We start from the raw sequence: 24547 nt of genomic DNA on the forward strand, positions 1-24547 counted from the left end.
ATACGCATACATATTTCTTTGTTCTGTTGGCTAAGAGGGCCTACAAGCAGCAATACCCCGGAAGCAAGGAGCATACTCAGTGCCCAGATCTTGGTTTCTAATACCATTCTACAATAAAACAAACCGGAACTCTTTGGAAAAATGGCTGATTTAGCATGAGGGCAGGAAATACAAAAGATGAGCCTGGAGTACTTTGCAGTACCAGAAAGTAAGGAAGTGCTCAAGTTGAACAAACAAAGAAACAAACCACATACACAATGATGCGAGCAGCTCAAAGAGCCACTGGAGCCACTGAAACAGCTCTCAGTGGCCAAAGCTGGATCAAACTGAGCAACAAAATAAATAAAATACTAGAGGTGGGGGTAGCGGATGGATGGGAGGGTGGGCAAAATGGATGAAGGGGGTCAAAATTCCAGTTATAAAATAAACAAGTCATGGGGATGTAATGTACAGCATGGTGACTATAGTTAATGATACCATATTGCATATCTGAAAGTTACTAAGAGCAGATCTTAAAAGCTCTCATCACAAGATAAACAAATTTTGTAACTATGTATGGTGACAAATGTTAACTAGACTTACTGTGGTGATCATTTTGCAATATATACAAATATTGAATCATTATATTGTATACTTGAAACTAATATAATGTTAAATGTCAATTATCCCTCAATAAAAAATAAATACTGAGATTATAACCCAAAGTATAAAATAAATATCTATGAATCCATACCAAAATCAAAGGGATTGAATAAATAAATAACTGGAGGAGACAAATCCTGCATGCAGATGGATCCCAAGTAATTTATGAGGATAGCCCATCCTTAAGGGGGTGGAGCATAACTCCTCACTTCTAAACTGTAGGCTGTGCATAATGAATTCTTTCCGAAGAGTACAGTATTGAAAGAGAGGGGGAAAGAGTAACTTTACAGGGGAGAAGATTAATAGACAACTTACCTCAGCCAGGTGATCAAGGTGAATATCAACAGTGGTAAATCATGTTCAAAGTATGTACCCTTGATATGATGTGATAAGAAAGGCAATTTACCTCTATGATCTTCTTCCCAAAAGCCCACAACCCCAGTCTAATCATGAGAAAAACACCATAAAAATTCCAGTTGAGGAACATTCTACAAAATACTTGATGAGTTCCTTAAAACTGTCAAGGTCATCTCAAAAACAACAGAAATCTGAGAAACCAACACAGCCATGATGACTAAAACATAATGTGGTATTGTGGATAGGATCCTGGAAGAGGAAAGGTATGTTTAAAAAAAAAAATCTGAATGAAGTATAGACCCTAGTTAATAATGATGTATCAACACTGGTTAATTAATTTTGACAGGTATACTATACTAATATAAAACGTTAACAATAGAAGAGTGGGTGGGGAATGTATGGGAACTCTGCCCTATCTTTGCAACTTTTCTGTAAAGCTAAAACCATTCCAAATACAGTTAACATTTTAAAAATACATGCAGTATGGTCCAAAATGTGTAAAAATAAAATCCACAAATAAAGCTCCATTATATTAGGGGGAAAGGCATGAAAAGAAGCAGAGAAGTATTATTAATAACCAATAGGAAAATTAGTCAGTAGAAATCAGACCCAAATATAAAACAAATATAAGGGGACTAGAAGATATGGACTCTAGCTATAATTTCAATGTGGCCGAGAATTTAAAGAAAAACATAAACTAAATAAGAACAAAAGGAAAATATGCAAAAGAGTATGAATGAAACTTTCAGAGAAGAAAAATACAATATCTGAAAAAAAATTTCACTGGATGAGGTTAACAGCAGATTGTAGATTAGACCCTGCAGAAAGCCTCGGTCTCTTCATCTGTGTAAGAGGCAACTGAATTTCTTCCTCCTCACAGCGTAGTTGGGGAGAACAAAGGGTAATTTAGTTGAAAGCACCTAAGAAGTAATTAGCACATGACAGATACTTAAGAAAAACTTTGATCTTTCTGTTTGTGCTTCACTCATTCAACCAATATTTATCGAGCAGCTACTATGTGCCAATTACAATTGCAGGATATAAAAGAGTGAATAAAGCAGACATAGTCCCTACCCTCATAGAGCTCACAGTCTGGTGGGAAGGTATACATTAAACAAATAAATATTGTAGTTGATATCTTTTGTTTAAAATGTAGCAGACATTGTTAATTGCCTCCCTAAAATCAATTCTCCTTATTCTTGGTAAATAGAATCCTAATTTTCCTCAGGGCAGTAATGTGCTAGGCTAAATAATGTACTTTTCCAGTCTCTTCTGCAGTAGAGGTAGCCCGGCACAACCGTTCTGTCCAATTCTAAACATGAAAAGAAGTATTGCCATACCTCAGAGACACTGCCAATTCAGTTCCAGACTATCAAAATAAAGTAAATATCACAATAAAGCAAATCACATGAATTTTTTTATTGTCCAGTGCATATAAAGTTATGTTTACCCTATGTTGTAGTCTATTAAGTGTGCAATTAGTATTATATCTTAAAAAACAATTTAAATACCTTAATTTTAAAATACTTTATTGCTAAAAAATGCTGACCATCATCTGTGTCTTCAGCGAGTCATAATCTTTGTGCTGGTGGAGGGTCTTGCCTCGATGAGGATGGCTGCTGACTGATCAGGGCGGTGGTTGCTGAAGGCTGGGGTGACTGTGGCAATTTCTTAAAATAAGACAACAGTGAAATTTCTCACATCAATTGACTCTTCCTTTCATGAACAATTTTTCTGTAGCATACAGTGCTGTTTGATAGCATTTTACCCATAACAGAACTTCTTTCAAAATTGGAGCCAATCCTCTCAATCCCTGCTGCTGCTTTATCAATTAAGTTTATGTAATATTCTAAATCTTTTGTTGTCAGTTCAACAATCTTCACCAGGAGTAGATTCTATCTCAGGAAACCGCTTTCTTTGTTTATCCATAAGAAACAACTCCTCATCGTGAAAGTTTTAACATGAGATTGCAGCAATTCAGTCACATCTTCAGGTTCCACTTCTAATTCTAGTTCTCTTGTTATTTCCACCACATTTGCATTTACTTCCTCCACTGAAGTCTTGAACCCTTCAAAGTCATCCACGGGGTTTGGAATCAACCTCTTCCAAACTGCTGTTAATGTTGATATTTTTACCTCTTCCCATGAATCACAAATGTTCTTAATGGCATCTAGAGTGGTGAATCCTTCCCAGAAGGTTTGCAATTGACTTTGCCCAGATCCATCAGAGGAATCACTATCTACAGTAGCTATAGCCCTATGAATTGTATTTCTTAAATAATAAGACTTGAAAGTCAAAATTACTCCTTGATCCATAGGCTACGCAATGGATGTTGTGTTTGCAGGCATGAAAACATTAATCTCATTTTACATCGCCATTGGAGCTCTTGGGTAACCAAGGTGCATTGTCAATGAGCAGTAATATTTTGAAAGAAATCTTTTTTTCTGAGCAGTATGTCTCAAGAGTGGGCTTAATATATTCCATAAACTATGTTGTAAACAAATGTGCTGTCATCCAGGGTTTCTTGTTCCATTTACACAGCACAGGCAGAGTCATTTTAGCATAATTCTTAAGGTCCCTAGGATTTTCAGAATGGTAAATGAGCATTGTTTTCTAGATAAATGGGGATACCCACGGCTGACATTTCCATCCTTCCCGCTCCTCCCGTGTTCCACCGAATGCATATGTGATGATTAGAGCAGCAGCTGCTGCCTTGAGGGAAAAGCCAAGAAAATGCAATGACACCTCACCTGACATCCACGAGCTATGGCCCATTTCCACTGCCACCCACCAATGAACTTTTTACAGCAGAAAAACAAACCCTTATTTTTTAAAGCAAGGGCTTGTTGTGTTTTCTGTTAACCTGTGGCCCACTGCATTCCAATCTGCCTCTGAAACAGTACATGCTTTCTGGGGCGGCGGGGGTGGGGGGGCAGTTCCTCCTCCCAACTCCAGGAAGTGTTTGTTGTTGGAAATGCTCATCACTGTACTCCCACTTCCTTGGCAAGAGTGATTGGTTCCAACAAGGTGAATTTCAGCTTTCCCCCAGATTTTTCTAACTAGAGCTGGCAGAGAAGATTATATTTTTCTTCTCTGGTTCTAAGTATGTAAGCCCAGAGCTCTGTGTGGAGAATCCAGCTTGACAGAGTCAGTTAGCTTCAGAAAATGAAGTTCCTGAGTAAAGCAAATGCACAGGGAAGAGAGAGAAAACTAGAGGGCAGGTGAGGAAAGAGGTTGGACCCCATGCGTCTTTAATTTGGTTATATGAGTTAATAATATTTCTTTTATAGGCATGTTCATACTCAGTTTCTATTACTTGCAATCAGAGTCCAAGCCAAAATAACTAATGCAATTTTAAACTATAATAAGAGATATAAGGAAAGAAACAGGTGCTGTGAGAAAGAATAAGAAGGTAGTTAGAGAAGACTTATAAGAGGAGACGTAACAAATAGATGCCAACCTGGAAAAGAGTTGAAGGAAAGGTTTCTCACCTGCCTCCTTCCACCCCACCTTACCCCTAACATGAAATAAGTGTGCTGTAAACACAGTAGAGAATGGCTTTCCTGGAAAGGGCCCTAGTGTGGGTATAGGGGCTAGATATCTGAACAGAACAGATCTTGAGACATCTATGGGCCCAATGACATACCTGAAGATGAGAAAAAAAGGCAACACCATTCAGGAATAAAACAGACTGAAATATCTCTTCCTATAGTCAAGTTTTTGTTTGTTCTGTTTCTTTACTTTGCTAATGATAAGGACCTGGAGCCTGCTAAATCCTCAACCATTAACCCTAAGTGAAGAAACCTTCCCCTCCACAAAATCTGCCAGATTACATGGTAGCCCATGAGTGTCCACCCATTTAGAGAAGATTTTGGATAAACATAAGCAACTTCAACAGGGAACCAGCACAGCTGCCTATACAAATCAACATAACCTTTATTCATAAAAATGAATGGTCACCTAGGGATTACCAGATACTTGAGGAAAACCCTTAGCATTAAAAAAAAAATTGACTACAGAGAGGGAAAAAAAAGTTAATGCAAGACAAAAACAACTTTTAATCAATTCTATTTGATGTCCTTAGAAAGATTCAAGTGTAAATTATCCATACAAGAAAAACAATCAGCTCTGGAAAAAAAGAAATCAGAGAACAACAGAAAAAAAGGTGGGAGATTAAAAATACAATTGCCAAAAATTTCAAAAATATAGTGTAGGGAGTAAATGATGGAATGGTTAGTGTTAAAAACCAAACAGTGATCTGGAAACACAGCCAGGGAAATCTATTCAAACAAAAGATGGAAAATACAGGAGAAAAGTTAAGAGATACTCACATAAAAGCAGAAGGTACAATATATGGCTAACAGACATTTCAGACAAAAGAAGAGAGAAAACAGAGAGGAGGAAATAAAGGAATAATAGAAAATTTCCATGAGTTGAAAAAAACAATTCCTGGAATCAAAACAACCAACCAATTGTCAAGTCACAAGAAGAACAACAACAACAAACTCAGATACCTCCTGGTAAAATAGTGCAAGGAGAAGTGTTAAAGCTTCAAAAGAGGGAAAAAAAGTGGCTACAAAGAAATGGGCTTAGTTTGACATCAGAAATATCAGCTACAACAGGTGCTAGAAGGTACTGCGGCAGTTCCTTCAAAGGGAAAATTATTTTGAGACTGGAATACCAGATGACTAATCAAGTGTGAAATCAAAAGAAAGACCTTTTCAGGCATTTAAAGACTCAGAGGGCTTCCCTGGTGGCGCAGTGGTTGAGAGTCTGCCTGCTGATGCACGGGACACAGGTTCGTGCCCCGGTCCGGGAAGATCCCACATGCGGTGGAGCAGCTGGGCCCGTGAGCCATGGCCGCTGAGCCTGCACGTCCAGAGCCTGTGCTCCGCAACGGAAGAGGTCACAACAGTGAGAGGTCTGCGTACAGCAAAATAAATAAATAAAGACTCAGATATTTTATCACCCACTTACTGTTTCTTCAAAATTATTTGAGGGGAGACGTTCAAGATGGCAGAGGAGTAAGACGTGGAGATCACCTTCCTCCCCACAAATACATCAGAAATATATCTATATGTGGAACAACTCCTACAGAACACCTATTGAATGCTGGAAGAAGACCTCAGACTTCCCAAAAGGCAAAAAAACTCCCCAAGTACCTGGGAAGGGCAAAAGAAAAAAGAAAAACCAGAGACAAAAGAATAGGGATGGGACCTGCACCTCTGGGAGGGAGCCGTGCAGGAGGAAAGCTTTCCACACACTAGGAAGCCGCTTCACTGGTGGGGATGGGGTGAGGGGGAAGCCCCGCATTCCGTGCCCCTCCCTCCCCCCGGCCTGCATGAGCCAGAGCCCCCTAATCAGCGGCTCCTTTAACCCCGTCCTGTCTGAGCGAAGAACAGACGCCCTCAGGTGACCTACACGCAGAGGCGGGGCCAGATCCAAAGCTGAACCCCTGGAGCTGTGTGAACAAAGAAGAGAAAGGGAAATCTCTCCCAGCAGCCTCAGGAGCAGCGGATTAAATCTCCACAGTCAACTTGATGTACCTGCATCTGTGGAATACCTGAATAGACAACGAATCATCCCAAATTGAGGAGGTGGACTTTGGGAGCAACTGTAGACTTAACCTTTCTTTTTGCATCTAATTTGTTTCTGATTTTATGTTTATCATAGTTTAGCATGTAGAATTTATTACCCTTGGTAGATTTGTTTATTGATTTGGTTGCTCTCTTCCTTTTTTTTTTATATATATTTTTTCCTCTTTTGCTTTTTTGTGAGTGTGTATGTGTATACTTCTTTGTGTGATTTTGTCTGTATACCTTTGCTTTTACCATTTGTCCTAGGGTTCTGTCTGTTTTTTTGTTGTTGCTTTTTTTTTTTAGTATACTTTTCAGCGCTTGTTATCACTGGTGGATATGTTTTTTGGTTTTGTTGTTCTTTCTTTTTTATTCTTTTTTATTACTTCTTAATATTTTTAAAATAATTTTAAAATTTAATAATTTTTTTCTTTTAATAACTTTATTTTATTTATTTACTCTTTCTTTCTTTCTTTCTTCTTTTCTCCCTTGTCTTCTGAGCCACGTGGTCAACAGGGTCTTGGTGCTCTGGCTGGGTGTCCCAGGCCTGTGCCTCAGAGGTGGCAGAACCGAGTTCAGGACACTGGTCCACCAGAGACCTCCAGGCTCCACGTAATATCAAATGGCGAAAGCTCTCCCAGATATCTCCATCTCAATGCTAAGACCCAGCTCCACTCAACGACGAGCAAGCTACAGTGCTGGACACCCTATGCCAAACAATTAGCAAGACAGGAACACAACCCCACCCATTAGCAGAGAGGCTGCCTAAAATCATAGTAAGGTCACAGGCACCCCAAAACACACCACCAGACATAGTCCTGCCCATCAGAAAGACAAGATCCAGCCTCATCCACCAGAACACAGGCACCAGTCCCCTCCACCAGGAAGCCTACACAACGCAACCTTAGCCATTGGGGGCAGAAACCAAAAACAACAGGAACTACGAACCTGCGGCCTGCAAAAAGGAGACCCCAAACACAGTAAGTGAAGCAAAATGAGAAGACAGAGAAACACACAGCAGATTAAGAAGCAAGGTAAAAACCCATCACAACAAACAAATGAAAAGGAAAGAGGCAGTTTACCTGAAAAAGAATTCAGAGTAATGATAATAAAGATGATCCAACAGCTTGGAAATAGAATAAAGAAAATACAAAAAACACTTAAAAAGGACCTAGAAGAACTAAAGAGCAAACAAACAATGATGAACAACACAATAAATGAAATTAAAAATTCTCTAGAACGAATCAATAGCAGAATAACTGAGGCAGAAAAACGGATAAGTGACCTGGAACATAAAATAGTGGAAATAACTACCACAGAGCAGAATAAAGAAAAAAGAATGCAAAGAATTGAGGACAGTCTCAGAGACCTCTGGGACAACATTAAGCACACCAACATTTGAATTATAGGGGTCCCAGAAGAAGAAGAGAAAAAGAAAGGGACTGAGAAAATATCTGAAGAGATTATAGTTCAAAACTTCCCTAATATGGGAAAAGATAATCAAGGCCAGGAAGCACAGAGAGTCCCATAGAGGATAAATCCAAAAAGAAATATGTCACAACACATTAATCAAACTATCAAAAATTAAATACAAAGAAAAAATATTAAAAGCAGCAAGAGAAAAACAACAAAAAATATACAAGGGAATCCCAATAAGGTTAAGAGCTGATCTTTCAGCAGAAACTCTGCAAGCCAGAAGGGAGTGGCAGGACATATTTAAAGTGAAGAAAGGGAAAAACCTACAATCAAGATTACTCTACCCAGCAAGGATCTCATTCAGTTTTGGAGGAGAAATTAAAAGCTTTACAGACAAGCAAAAGCTAAGAGAATTCAGCACCACCAAACCAGCTTTACAACAAATGGTAAAGGAACTTCTCTAGGCAGGACACAAGAGAAGGGAAAGACCTACAATAACAAATGGAAAACAATTAAGAAAATGGTAATAGGAACATACATATCGATAATTACCTTAAGTGTAAATGGATTAAATGCTCCCACCAAAAGAAATAGACTGGCTGAATGGATACAAAAACAAGACCCAGATATATGCTATCTACAAGAGACCCGCTTCAGACCTAGGGGCACATACAGACTGAAAGTAAGGGGATGGAAAAAACTTTCTCATGCAAATGGAAATCAAAAGAAAGCTGGAGTAGCAATTCTCATAGCAGACAAAACAGATTTTAAAATAAAGACTATTACAAGAGGCAAAGAAGGACACTACATAAGGAACAAGGGATCAATCCAAGAAGATATAACAATTGTAAATATTATACACCCAACATAGGAGCACCTCAATACATAAGGCAAATGCTAACAGCCATAAAAGGGGAAATTGACAGTAACACAATCATAGTAGGGGACTTTAACACCCCACTTTCACCAATGGACAGATCATCAAAAATGAAAATAAACAAAGAAACACAAGCTGTAAATGATACATTAAACAAGATGGACTTAATCGATATTTATAGGACATTCCATTCAAAAAAAACAGAATACACTTTCTTAAGTGCTCGTGGAACATTCACCAGGGTAGATCGTATCTTGGGTCACAAATCAAGCCTTAATAAATTTAAGAAAATTGAAATCGTATCAAGTATCTTTTCCAACCACAATGCTATGAGACTAGATATCAATTACAGGAATATATCTGTAAAAAATACAAACACATGGAGGCTAAACAATACACTACTAAATGCCCAAGAGCTCACTTAAGAAATCAAAGAGGAAATCAAAAAATACCTAGAAACAAATGACAACAAAAACACGATGACCCTAAACCTATGGGATGCAGCAAAAGCAGTTCTAAGCAGAAAGTTTATAGCAATACAATCTTACCTCAAGAAACAAGAAACATCTAAAATAAACAACCTAACTTTACACCTAAAGCAATTAAAGAGAGAAGAACAAAAATACCCAAAGTTAGCAGACGGAAAGAAATCATAAAGATCAGAGCAGAAATAAATGAAAAAGAAATGAAGGAAACAATAGCAAAGATCAATAAAATTAAAAGCTGGTTCTCTGAGAAGAGAAACAGAATTCATAAACCATTAGCCAGACTCATCAAGAAAAAGGGAGAAGACTCAAATCAATAAAATTAAAAATGAAAAAGGAGAAGTAACAACTGACATAGCAGAAATACAAAGGATCATGAGAGATTACTACAAGCAACTCTATGCCAATAAAATGCACAACCTGGAAGAAATAGACACATTCTTAGAAAAGCACAACCTGCCAAGACTGAACCAGGAAGAAATAGAAAATATGCACAGACCAATCACAAGCACTGAAATTGAGACTGTGACTAAAAATCTTGCAACAAACAAAAGCCCAGGACCAGACGGCTTCACAGGCGAATTCTATCAAATATTTAGAGAAGAGCTAACACCTATCCTTCTCAAACTCTTCCAAAATATAGCAGAGGGAGGAAGACTCCCAAACTCATTCTAAGAGGCCACCATCATCCTGATACCAAAACCAAAGTCACAAAGAAAGAAAACTCCAGGCCAATATCACTAATGAGCAGAGATGCAAAAATCCTCAACCAAATACAAAAAAACAAAATCCAACAGCACATTAAAAGGATCATACACCATGATCAAGTGGGGTTTATCCCAGGAATGCAAGGATTCTTCAATACACGCAAATCAATCAATGTGATAAACCATATTAACAAACTGAAGGAGAAAAACCATATGATGATCTCAATAGATGCAGAAAAAGCTTTCGACAAAATTCAAAACCCATTTATGATAAAAAGTCTACAGAGTGTAGGCATAAAGGGAATTTCCCTCAACATAATAAAGGCCATATATGACAAACCCACAGTCAACATCGTTTTCAAAGGTAAAAAACTGAAACCATTTCCTCTAAGATTAGGAACAAGACAAGGTTGTCCACTACACTACTATTACTGAACATAGTTTTGGAAGTCTTAGCCACAGCAGTCAGAGAAGAAAAAGAAATAAAAGGAATCCAAATTGGAGAAGAAGAAGTAAAGCTGTAACTGTTTCCAGATGACATGATACTATACATAGAGAATCCTAAAGATGCCACCAGAAAACTACTAGAGCTAATCAATGGATTTGGTAAAGTAGCAGGATACAAAATTAATGCACAGAAATCTCTTGCATTACTATACACTAATGATGAAAAATCGGAAAGAGAAATTCAGGAAACACTCCCATTTACCACTGCAACAAAAAGAATAAAACACCTAGGAATAAACCTACCTAAGGAGACAAAAGATCTGTATGCAGAAAAGTACAGGACACTGCTGAAAGAAATTAAAGATGATATAAATAGATGGAGTGATATACCATGTTTTTGGATTGGAAGAATCAACATTGTGAAAATGACTATCCTACCCAAAGCAATCTACAGATTCAATGCAATCCCTATCAAACCACCAATGGCATTTTTCACAGAACTAGAACAAAAAATTTCACAATTTGTATGGAAACACAAAAGACCCCAAAAGGCCAAAGCAATCTTGAGAAAGAAAAACGGAGCTGGAGGAATCAGGCTTCTGGACTTCAGACAATACTACAAAGCTACAGTAATCAAGACAGTATGGTACTGGCACAAAAACAGAAATATAGATCAGTGGAACAGGATAGAAAGCCCAGAGATAAACCCATGCACATATGGTTACCTTATTTTTGATAAAGGAGGCAAGGACATACAATGGAGAAAAGACAGCCTCTTCAATAAATTGTTCTGGGAAAACTGGACAGCTACATGTAAAAGAATGAAATTAGAACACTCCCTAATAACATACAGAAAAATAAACTCAAAATGGATTAATGACCTAAATTTGAGGCCAGACACTATAAAACTCTTAGAGGTAAACATAGGAAGAACACACTATGACATAAATCACAGCAATATGCTTTTTGACCCACCTCCTAGAGAAATGGAAATAAAAACAAAAATAAACAAATGGGACCTAATGAAACTTAAAAGCTTTTGCACAGCAAAGCAAAACATAAACAAGATGAAAAGACAACGCTCAGAATGGGAGAAAATATTTGCAAATGAAGTAATGACAAGGGATTAATCTCCAAAATTTACAAGCAGCTCATGCAGCTCAATATCAAAAAAACAAACAACCCAATCCAGAAATGGGCAGAAGGCTTAAATAGACATTTCTCCAAAGAAGATATACAGATTGCTAACAAACACATGAAACTCAACATCACTAATCATTAGAGAAATGCAAATCAAAAGTAAAATGAGGTATCACCTTACACCAGTCAGAATGGCCATCATCAAAAAGTCTACAAACAATAAATGCTGGAGAGGGTGTCGAGAAAAGGGAACCTTCTTGCACTGTTGGTGGGAAGGTAAATCGATACAGCCACTATGGAGAACACTATGGAGGTTCCTTAAAAAACTAAGAATAGAATTACCATGTGAGCCAGCAATCCCACTACTGGGCATCCCACTGAGAAAACTCTTAGGAAGAGTCATGTATCACAATGTTCATTGCAGCTCTATTTACAATAGCCAGGACTCAGAAGCAACATACGTTTCCATCAACAGATGAATGGATAAAGAAGATGTGGCACATATATACGATGGAATATTACTCAGCCATAAAAAGAAACGAAATTGAGCTACTTGTAGTTAGGTGGATGGAGCTAGAGTCTGTCATACAGAGTGAAGTAAGTTAGAAAGAAAAAAACAAATACCATATGCTAACACATATAAATGGAATCTAAAAAACAAACAAACAAACAAAAAACGGTTATGAAGAACTTAAGGGCAGAACAGGAATAAAGATGCAGACGTAGAGAATGGACTTGAGGGCACAGGTAGTGGGAAGGGTAAGCTGGGATGAAGTGAGAGAGTGGCACGGACATATGTACACTACCAAATGTAAAATAGATAGCTAGTGGGAAGCAGCCGCATAGCACAGGGAGATCAGCTCAGTGCTTTGTGACCACCTACAGGGCTGGGATAGGGAGGGTGGGAGGGAGAGGCAAGAGGGAGGAGATATGGGGATATATGTATGTGTACACCTGATTCACTCTGTTATAAAGCAGAAACTAACACACCACTGTAAAGCAATTATACTCCAATAAAGATGTTACAAAAAATGGTAATAGGAACATACATATCAATAATTACCTTAAGTGTAAATGGATTAAATGCTCCCACCAAAAGACACAGGTTTGCTGAATGCATACAAAAACAAGACCCATATATATGCTGTCTACAAGAGACCCACTTCAGACCTAGGGACACATACAGACTGAAAGTGAGGGGATGGAAAAAGATATTCCATGCAAATGGAAATCAAAAGAAAGCTGGAGTAGCAATACTCATATCAGATAAACTACACGTTAAAATAAGGAATGTTATAAGAGACAAGGAAGGACACTACAAAATGATCAAGGGATCAATCCAAGAAGAAGATATAACAATTATAAATATATATGCATACGACATAGGAGCACCTCAATACATAAAGCAACTGCTAACAGCTATAAAAGAGGAAATAGACAGTAACACAGTAATAGTGGGGGACTTTAACACCTCACTTACACCAATCGACAGATCATCCAAAATGAAAATACATAAGGAAACAGAAACTTTAAATGACACAATAGACCAGATAGATTTAATTATTTATAGGACATTCCATCCAAAAACAGCAGATTACACTTTCTTCTCAAGTGCACACGGAACATTCTCCAGGATAGATCACTTCTTGGGTCACAATCAAGCCTCAGTAAATGTAAGAGAATTGAAATCATATCAAGCATCTTTTCTGACCACAACGCTATGAGATTAGAAACGAATTACAGGGAGAAAAACATAAAAAACACAAACACATGGAGGCTAAACAATACGTTACTAAATAACCTAGAGATCACTGAAGAAATCAAAGAGGAAATCAAAAAATACCTAGAGACAAATGACAATGAAAACACGACGTTCCAAAACCTATGGGATGCAGCAAAAGCAGTTCTAAGAGGGAAGTTTATAGCTATACAAGCCTACCTCAAGAAACAAGAAAAATCTCAAGTAAACAATCTAAACTTACACCTAAAGGAACTAGAGAAAGAAGAACAAACAAAACTCAAAGTTAGCAGAAGGAAAGAAATCATAAAGATCAGAGCAGAAAAAAATGAAATAGAAACAAAGAAAACAATAGCAAAGATCAATAAAACTGAAAGCTTGTTCTTTGAGAAGATAAACAAAATTGATAAACCATTAGCCAGACTCATCAAGAAAAAGAGGGAGAGGACTCAAATCAATAAAATTAGAAATGAAAAAGGAGAAGTAACAACTGACATAGCAGAAATATAAAGGATCATGAGAGATTACTACAAGCAACTCTATGCCAATAAAATGGACAACCTGGAAGAAATGGACACATTCTTAGAAAGGTATAACCTTCCAAGACTGAACCAGGAAGAAACAGAAAATATGAACAGACCAATCACAAGTAATGAAATTGCAACTGTGATTAAAAATCTTCCAACAAGGGCTTCCCTTGTGGCGCAGTGGTTGAGAGTCCGCCTGCTGATGCAGGGGACGCAGGTTCGTGCCTCGGCCCAGGAAGATCCCACATGCTGTGGAGTGGCTGGGCCTGTGACCTATGGCCGCTGAGCCTGCGCGTCCAGAGCCTGTGCTCCACAACGGGAGAGGCCACAGCAGTGAGAAGCCTGCGTACTGCAAAAAAAAAAAAAAAAATCTTCCAACAAAAAAAAGTCCAGGACCAGATGGCTTCACAGGTGAATTCTACCAAACATTTAGAGAATAGCTAATATCCATCCTTCTCAAACTATTCCAAAAAATTGCAGAGGAAGGAACACTCTCAAACTCATTCTACAAGGCCACCATCACCCTGATACCAAAACCAGATAAAGAAAAAGAAATTTTCTACAAAAAAATAAAGACAAAAAGAAATTTTCTTTTTTTCTACAAAAAAAGAAAATTACAGACCAATATCACTGATAAATATAGATGCAAAAATCCTCAGCAAAATACTAGCAAGCAGAATCCAACAACACATTAAAAGGATCATATACCACGATCAAGTGGGATTTATCCCAGGGATGCAATATATGCAATTTCAATATATGCAAATCAATCAATGTGATACACCATATTAATAAACTGAAGAAGAAAAACCATATGATCATCTCAATAGACGCAGAAAAGCTTTTCACAAAATTCAACGCCCATTTATGATAAAAACTCTCCAGAAAGTGGGCATAGAGGGAACCTACCTCAAGATAATAAAGGCCATATATGACAAACCCACAGCAAACATCATTCTCAGTGGTGAAAAACTGAAAGCATTTCCTCTAAGATCAGGAACGAGACAAGGATGTCCACTCTCACCAAAATTATTCAGCATAGTTTTGGAAGTCCTAGCCACGGCTATAAGAGAAGAAAAAGAAACAAAAGGAATGCAAATTGGAAAAGAAGAAGTAAAACTGTCACTGTTTGCAGATGACATGATACTATACATAGAGAATCCTAAAGATGCCACCAGAAAACTACTAGAGCTAATCAATGGATTTGGTAAAGTAGCAGGATACAAAATTAATGCACAGAATCTCTTGCATTCCTATACACTAATAATGAAAAATCTGAAAGAGAAATTCTGGAAACACTCCCATTTACCACTGCAACAAAAAGAATAAAATACCTAGGCATAAACCTACCTTAGGAGACAAAAGACCTGTATGCAGAAAACTATAAGACACTGATGAGAGAAATTAAAGATGATACCAACAGATGGAGAGATGTACCGTGTTCTTGGATTGGAAGAATCAATATTGTGAAAATGACTCTACTACCCAAAGCAATCTACAGATTCAATGCAATCCCTATCAAGTTACCAATGGCAGTTTTTAAAGAACTAGAAAACATCATCTTAAAATTTGTATGGAGACACAAAAGACCCCGAATAGCCAAAGCAGTCTTGAGGGAAAAACACGGAGCTGGAGGAATCAGACTCCCTGACTTCAGACTATACTACAAAGCTACAGTAAGCAAGACAATATGGTACTGGCACAAAAACAGAAACATAGATCAATGGAACAAGATAGAAAGCCCAGAGATAAACCCAGGCACCTATGGTCAACTAATCTATGACAAAGGAGGCAAAGATATACAATGGAGAAAAGACAGTCTCTTTAATAAGTGGTGCTGGGAAAACTGGACAGCTACATGTAAAAGAATGAAATTAGAACACTCCCTAACACCATACACAAAAATAAACTCAAAATGGATCAGAGACCTAAATGTAAGACCGGACACTATAAAACTCTTAGAGGAAAACATAGGAAGAACACTCTTTGACATAAATCACAGCAAGATCTTTTTTGATCCACCTCCTAGAGTAATAGAAGTAAAAACAAAAATAAACAAATGGGACCTAATGAAACTTCAAAGCCTTTTCACAGCAAAGGAAACCATAAATGAGACCAAAAGACAGCCCTCAGAATGGGAGAAAATATTTGCAAATGAATCAATGGACAAAGGATTAATCTCAAAAATATATAAACAGCTCATGCAGCTCAATATTAAAGAAACAAACAACCCAATCCAAAACTGGGCAGAAGACCTAAATAGACATTTCTCCAAAGAAGACATACAGATGGCCAAGAAGCACATGAAAAGCTGCTCAACATCACTAATTATTAGAGAAATGCAAATCAAAACTACAATGAGGTATCAGCTCACATCAGTTAGAATGGGCAGCATCAGAAAATCTACAAACAACAAATGCTGGAGAGGGTGTGGAGAAAAGGGGACCCTCTTGCACTGCTGGTGGGACTGTAAATTGATGCAGCCACTATGGAGAACAGTATGGAGGTTCCTTAAAAAACTAAAACTAGAATTACCATATGATCCAGCAATCCCACTACTGGGCATATACCCAGAGAAAACCATAATTCAAAAAGACACATGCACCCCAATGTTCATTGCAGCACTATTTACAATAGCCAGGTCATGGAAGCAACCTAAATGCCCATCGGCAGATGAATGAATAAACAAGTTGTGGTACATATATACAATGGAATATTACTCAGCCATAAAAAGAAATGAAATTGAGTCATTTGTTGAGACGTGGATGGATCTAGAGACTGTCATACAGAGCGAAGTAAGTCAGAAAGAGAAAAACAAATATCATATATTAACGCATGTATGTGGAACCTAGAACGATGGTACAGATGAACTGGTTTGCAGGGCAGAAGTTGAGACACAGATGTAGAGAACAAATATATGGACGCCAAGGGGGGAAAACCGCGGTGGGGTGGGGATGGCGGTGTGCTGAATTGGGCGATTGGGGTTGACATGTATACACTGATGTGTATAAAATTGATGACTAATAAGAACCTGCAGTATAAAAAAACAAACAAAAACAACTAATACTAAATTTTCTTTGGGTTATTTGTATGGAAATATGTTAATATAAATGTTTCAGACATTACATGAAATTTCTAAAAATCTTATATGTTCTGGTATAATGTTATAAGTCATTATTCTAGTTATTACTTTAAAATATGTATCTCAGAAATAACTAAATTTCCTTGTCAATTGCATTATTATGAACTTTCACCAGATCTTTAACCACGGTCATTTTGAAGTCTTTTGTCATTTGCAGACAGTTCTGGGTGTACTCTGATGCTTTTGCAAAAATGTTCCTATAAAAGGGTTTCATCTTCAAGGAATTCATGGAAAAGACTCTGACAAGCACAGGTTTCTGGTAACTGACTATACTGCTGAAGTGAATGAATGAGCATTTTCAGAACTCTAATGGAAAACTGATGAATTTATAAAAGTGCTAACAAAAGATCAAGATGAAATAAAAATTAATTACATGGGACTGAGTGAACTGATGAGGATGATTATAATTTTTGTGACTTTCTGCTTGAATAAAAAAAAAATCCCACAGAGACTCAGAGGCAAAAAATATACAAATCAATTTTCACTGCAAAGTAAAGGAGCTGTTACAGTGGAGGATTACTGGAGTGAATGTCAATATTATGACATAGTGTGAGTGTGTTTCGTGTTTGGTAATTGCAATCATTGTTGCTTTTGTTGTGGCCATCCATTTACAATGCTTGATGTCAGTTTATTTATCTCTTGTAAAAATAAAATACAGGGTGTGTATGCGAAAAAAAAAAGTATAAAAAAAACTAAAAAAAAATTATTTGAGGATATAATCCAATGAAATGATTAAGACATTCAAGAAAGTGGAAGATTTGGAATCCTTAACAATGCAACACACATCGGAGTTCAATTAAAAACAACAAAAATAAAAGTCTCAGATAGCTGTGCTCAGAAAGCTATATATTAGTGAAAATTGGAACAAAAATCCCAATTCTTCAAGGAAAAGAATGTTTTCAAAAAGTGAGGAATTTGCATTCATCCAATACTGCATTTAAGCTAGGAAATTTTGATGATCAACATGCTATTTCTGTTTTTAAAAAGTAACTATAAAGTTTGAAACAAGGTGTAGAACATGGCCACCCAAATATAAAGTAAAATGAACTCTGGTATCACTTTAAATAAAAATCTGAGCATGATTTACAGTGTAAGAGAAGAGAGCTTTTCCTCCTGGTACACAGGTTTCATGTCACAGAATTATATTTCCAAACTTTCAATGAGTGCAACTGAACTACTTAGTTCCACACTAATTATTTCCTAATCATAATAGTAACAATAACAAACACTTATTTAACACTTAATATATGTCTTATTCTAAGCTTTTTAGATTTATTAGCCAGTTTAGTCCTTTCAACAACAGCACAGTAAAGTGACTTGCCCAAGGTCACACACTGGTTGGTGAAGCCATTCTGGCTCTAGAATCCTTGCTCTTAAAAATAGGCTATGCGGGCTTCCCTGGCGCAGTGGTTGAGAGTCCGCCTGCCGATGCAGGGAACGCGGGTTCGTGCCCCGGTCCAGGAAGATCCCACATGCCGCGGAGCGGCTGGGCCCGTGGGCCATGGCCGCTGAGCCTGCGTGTCCGGAGCCTGTGCTCCGCAACTGGAGAGGCCGCAGCAGTGAGAGGCCCGCGTACCGCAAAAAAACAAACAAAAAAAATAGGCTATGCTGCGCCTCGTGATGCTCTTTGTTAACTTACAGTTCTTAGAATCAACCTATCCACCTAAAACAAGAAGGCACAGCAACAGTTATAAAACAGAATACAAATTATATATTAATAGAACTTAATGTAGAAATGATGATTAACCAAAGTAAGGAGAAGGGGAGGAATGTGTAGGTGAGTTATTTTTCTTATCCTTTTACATAGGAGTAACTTTCTATGTAACAGAAGCATAATACAGAAATTTCTATATAATAGAAAGTCAACAATAAACTACATATATGCAGTATAAAATAATAATATAAAAACCAGCAGGGAGGAGAGAGATAATGAACTTGAGCTAAATTCCTCATATTTCACAGCAAGTATGATGGTTAATTTAATGGATATACAGCAGCTGTCAATAGATATTGTCTAATTTTAATTTAAATGTAATATATAACTTGTATGGTAACTCAGAAAATCTAAAAACAGAAAAATTCAAGTTGCTATATTAAGAAATAGCAATATAAGCAAATTATTCAGAACTTTGGGAGGAAGAGCAGAAAAACTAAAAATAGAAAAGGAGACAGACTGGGGAAAGGGAAGAATCTTTCTTTTTTACCATCCTAATTTTTATTAAAATGATCAGATATTACTTTATTATGAAAAATAATTATATGATACTATTAATAATAGTAATATCCTGTAAAGAAGGGCACAATTGATGAGAGTACCTTTCAGTTCTGGCATCGTAATACAAAAGGACAATAAATGTCACCAGACCATGAAACTCAGTGGGGTACAAAAAGAGGAACAAGGAAAAAATATATATATATAAACATATTACAGAACACTCATGCTCTTTGCAGATTCTTTGATTCCACATCATTATGGGCTAAGTGGCCCATTTTTGTCATATAAACTTCCACAGAGACATTTCATCCACTTTAGACAACTACTGAGCCACACATACTCCAATCCCCAACTTTGCACATTTCATTTAAAGAAAGGACTGTCTAAATTCACACATCGCGGGCAGGATTCTACGCTGGCATAAAGTTTTCAGGGAATAATTTGGTAGTCCTTACTGGAATGTAAAATATGGCCACGCTTTGACCTAACAGTTTCACTTCTCAGAATCTACCATACAGGAACATTCCCAAATGCTCAAAGATAACTTTATACACGGATTTCCAATTAAGCTATTACTGTTTATAACAGAGGAAGACAAAAAACAACCTAAATGCACATTGGTAGATGCAGAATATTTCATTACCATTTAAAAAATGAAATATACATTTATACGAGTGGCACTAAAAGGTATCCGCAACCTTTACAGAGCAAGAAAAAGCAGGATAGAGAATAATATATTAACCAATTTATGTGTGAGATAGATACATGTCATATATTGGTCAGTGTGCAGTGGACTCAGGGTGTGTGGAGGACACAAGCTTTTACTTTGTACATTTTTTGCTTTTGTTTTTGATATTTTACAGCCAGCATGTATTGTTTTTATATTTTAAGAAATCAGAGCATATCTCAACTGTCATATATTCGGGGCTTTAAAAAAAAATCAAAAAGAGAAACGCTCAATGTTTTTCCAGTAGTTCATTCTCAAATCGAAAAGAAGAAAAAAAAATACACTAGAGATAGTACGTTGCAAGTTAGGATTAGCGAAAAGGGTAGCTTCACTGGTTGGGTCATTCTTTAGTGAATCGGGGCAAGAAAATGAGGGCACAAAAACAGTCAAGGCAGAGTTGAGGAGCGAACCCAGGGGCGGCGGGGGACCTGGCAGTCCGGGGACCCGCGCAGGGAGGACGCGGAGGGCGAGGGGGACCGAGGCCCGAACCGGGTCCTGTGTTTGTGGGAAAGAGGTCGGAGGAGCAAAGACCGAAGGGGCGGGAGGACAGAAACCCAGCCTCCATCTAGCGAACCTGTCGGGTGCGGGAGGCGCGGCTGGGGCGACAGCTGGGCGGACAGAGAAGGGTCAGCCCAGGGCGTCCGGGGAGTTCAGACAGCTTGTGAAGCCCGAGAGCCGGGCAAAGCGCCCGGGAAGTCGCGGCGGGGACTGTGGGGCCCGCCCCAGGCCGAAGCCGAGGCCCAGGCCAAGGCCGAGGCCGGGATGCAGGCCGGCGCAGCTCCCAGTACCTTCCCAGGAGAGCTCTCCTCCCGGCTCGCGCTTCAGGAACTTGTACCAGAACGTGTCCACGCGGCCCGGCTCCGCCCCGTCCTGCGCCGCCTCCTCGGCCGCCAGCTCCACCTCCCCGAGCCACAGGCCCGGTTCCTGCAGCGCCAGCGTCCCAGCGCCCGCTGCCGTGCCCGCCGGCTTCAGGCGCACCGCCCCGCGCGGCTCCCAGCGCCCCAGCTCAGGCCGAGACCCCACGACCAGCAGCTCCGGCCCGGCTCCGGCCACCGCGGGCGGCACCACCACCCCGAAGCGGAACCGCATGGCGGCGGGCGGCGCGCTTCCCGGCCTCCAGTCTCCCTGCGACCGGCGGACGCGACCCGAGCGCCAGGCGGCAGCGGCGATTGGGCGGCGGCGCGCGAGGCCTGGACGCGCGCTGGCAGGAACACGTGCGATGCTGTACCTTTTTTGGGCTGCATCACGCGGTCCAGGAGCCCGAGGATGATCCAGGCCTGGGCCTTTGGCCGCGGGAAGTGGTCAGCTGGGGCCACCATCTGTCTCTCCCGGAGAAGAAGCCTGGCCCTTGCCCGCTGCCTCTTCCAGCGGCTCCGCGGACGGCTGGGGACGCATAGGAAGCAAGGAAAAGGGGTTAGGAAAGGAATAAAACATCTCATAAGCCCCGAGATTTTCCAGTAATCTTTCCAAAAACCTCGAAATTATTTTTGTGAGGGTCATAGGAAGAAGAGAATGGCATATAGAAAGCAGCCTCCACAATAGTGAAGTTGGGGAAAGATCCTGCAGCGCTGTCTGGAGAGCTCCAGACCTTCAACAGGTCACTTAAACTCTCTGGGCCTCAGGTTCTTACCTGTAAACTGAGGGTATAAAATAATGATCTTTAAAGACCCTGCCGGCTCTAAAGTTTTTCTGATTAGTGGAAGAGGCGCCATTCAGAGCCCAGAGCTCAGTGCAAAAACACTGAATACTTTTCCCTTGCCTAGACCAATTTGATGCCTGAAATGACACATGATCACTTTCTTTTTTTGAAAGAGTGTTATAATACTTTAGTACGTATAAAAATGGGTTTAAAGTAAATATTTTCAAGCCTTTCCAAGGTAAAACAAAACCCCAAAACGGTAATTCTATGACTGTAAATACATGACTGACAATTTTTAAATGGCATAAAATAAAGCTTTTTGCTTTGAATTTGCTTTCAGTAAAAGTCAGTAATATTTTTTCAACTTAAAACATCATTCTGTGTCCAGAAACACAGGCTTATAGTTATTTGATCAAAAGAAAACTGTTAGGGGTAGGGCGTGGAGGAGGGGGGCTTTAATTTTGGTCACTACCTTAAGAAAACCACCTGTCCTGTTTACATAATCTGTTACTTTTTGATTCTTTATTAAAATTGTTCTCGTGGTCTTAACATTTCTATATTCATCAGCACTTAACATAGCAATCTTATGTGAACTAAAGACACACAAAGACACGCCTTTACCAGTATTTGAAAGCTTGTGAATAGTGGGGGGAAGTCAAAAAATTTCAGACATTCAGAATATCATAAGTAGAACAGAAAGAAGTACAAAAATGTAAACCATACAAACTCAGTCTCTCTGTGGAACAATTAGTAAACTATTAATACATTTCACTTTTAAATATCGATATTCCACTCAGTGTTTGGTTAGTTGCTAAGCTTAGGGATAAACACAAAGAAAAATGTGAAGACAGCAGGGCTGGCCAAATACAGCTGATTCAGTAGCAAAGCAGACGTTAAATCACAGTGACAAGTGAGTCCGTTTATTCAAATTGCTGCTACAAAATATTCTTAGAGTAATTTTAGGAAAATAAGAGTCATTTGGCCATGCAAGGACCCTGGAAGCTGACAGTTCAGAACTTTCTTGTGTTCTGCCATGCTGCTGTGTTGTGTACTTTCCAAATGGCATTATTCCCATCAGCTCTTTCAAAGGGAATACTGCCCATTCTGTAGATGAGACAATGACAAAAAAGAAAACAATATATTTTTTCAATAGACATTATTTCCTTTTCTCCTCTCTCCTCGTAAAGAAGTTGCATAATTTTAACAGTTGGAAGCACCCTTTTAAGCCCGTAAATAAAATTTATAACAGCTTATTTTATGGCATGCATGGATTTAAATATAGTACGAATGTGACGGCTACATTGCGCCCCAAGTAAAATGCAATTGGAAAGAGAGAAATACCAAAATATAAAAATACATATTTTAAAGTTTCAATCATACTTTGACTGTCAATCATTATTAACTATGATAGTTATAATAGTTATGGAGCCCTTTTTATGTGCCAGATACATGGTTTTCATATTCATATTATCTCATTTAATTCTCTCACCAATTCTATGAGATAACTGCAATTGTTATCCCTATTTTTATATGCGAGAAAACAAGCAAGGAAGGTCCAGTAAACAGCCCACAGCAAGGAAGGGGCAGAGCCAGATGCTAAAAGACACCCATTCATCTTATAGTTAAAGATAAGATAATATAACATAATATTTGATTTCTGATAAGTAAATCATTTACAGAATGCATTTAAATCCCAGCATATTTAAATAAGTTATTCTCCATTAATTCTTAATAAAGAAATGAACTTTCTGTAAATATTTCCTGTGACTAAATTCATGCTTAGGAATGATGGAATAGAAGAATCATAAGTGGCAGTCTAAACTGATCAATGAGATCTGTAAAGACATAAATATCTTGGTATCTAAAGTGGATTTGACCTCAGGTTCTAGAAAATGGTCATTTTTATGCCTTAATATGCCTATCTTGTTGGCAGTAGTAACACAGATTTAAGAAGGCAAGGTGAAAAAATTTACCAATTATTAAGCTGTGTTATTCCCAACTCATTTTCCTTGTTGAGTTCTCTATGTAAGATTTCTTTTACATTTCAATGACTCTGGATATTTATTAAAAGAGATTAGTTATGAAATCCATTTGGGGTCAGATTCTTGATGCTATAATGACAAGCTGAATTTAGAACAAGAATTAGCCCAGCAGAGTAACATAATTCTGATAATAATTTTTAAAAGACCAAACTAATTTGTTGTCATTGAATTTCATTTCTATAGTGCTATCTTGTATATAACTACAATGTATCTTAAAGAATGGGTGATAAGTTCAAATTTAGAGTTTCAGGATCCAATTCAAATGCAAATTCTTTCAAAGCCCCCCCAGGGAAAGCTCTTACTTGGATCGCTGGTAATTTATGTTTTCTGAAGCAATCTTTCACTAGTCAATGAGTTATCATAAGTCTTTCCTTATAATATTGTGTATGTATCCACACACTCACTGATGTAAAACATATTTCAACCAAGTAGTTTAGGGACCATTATAAGTATTAGTTTATTACTTGTCAGAACATACTGAGTTAAATGTGTCACATATACTATTTCCAATTTCATAGCTTAAAAAAAAATAATAAAAGCAAAACCAGACAAAACATTCCAGGGAGAATTTGAATACAGCTTAGAGATGTTTGCATATTGCAACTGACTTTTTTCTGGCTTGGAAAATTGTAGGTTAGGCTACTTGAAATCTCTTTGAGGATCTGGAGCAATAGAAAGATTTGAGCTATACCAGGCTTTGTTCAAAAATCCCACAACATTTCTCAACTATTTAAAAAATCCATGTCCCTTTTTGGTATATATAAAAATCTTCTTGGGGCTTCCCTGGTAGCGCAGTGGTTGAGAGTCCACCTGCCGATGCAGGACACACGAGTTCGTGCCCCGGTCCGGGAAGATCCCACATGCCGCGGA

General features: G+C 38.3%; 1 protein-coding gene across 4 annotated transcripts in view; it reads right to left on the bottom strand.

The window, feature by feature from the left end:
• The window catches only part of EPM2A (EPM2A glucan phosphatase, laforin), a 127210-nt gene extending 104175 nt beyond the window's left edge, over window positions 1-23035 (bottom strand). Inside the window, exon 1 of one of the 4 annotated variants that reach the window (XM_089922097.1) lies at window positions 20785-21141. In XM_089922097.1, coding sequence (XP_089778223.1) covers window positions 20785-21085 — 301 coding nt within the window. In that variant the 5' untranslated portion in view covers window positions 21086-21141. Of the gene's footprint in view, window positions 1-20570; window positions 21142-21224 lie in introns of those variants that run through there. The other 3 variants (XM_030760301.2, XM_022558554.3, XM_089922098.1) reach the window with 3 other exon arrangements.
• Between the last annotated feature and the right edge of the window lie 1512 nt (window positions 23036-24547).

This window comes from Delphinapterus leucas, chromosome 12 (assembly GCF_059928025.1).
Source record: "Delphinapterus leucas isolate spDelLeu-1000000601 "Yukka" chromosome 12, BTC_Dleu_Yukka2, whole genome shotgun sequence".
In the NCBI taxonomy this organism is placed as follows: domain Eukaryota; kingdom Metazoa; phylum Chordata; class Mammalia; order Artiodactyla; family Monodontidae; genus Delphinapterus; species Delphinapterus leucas.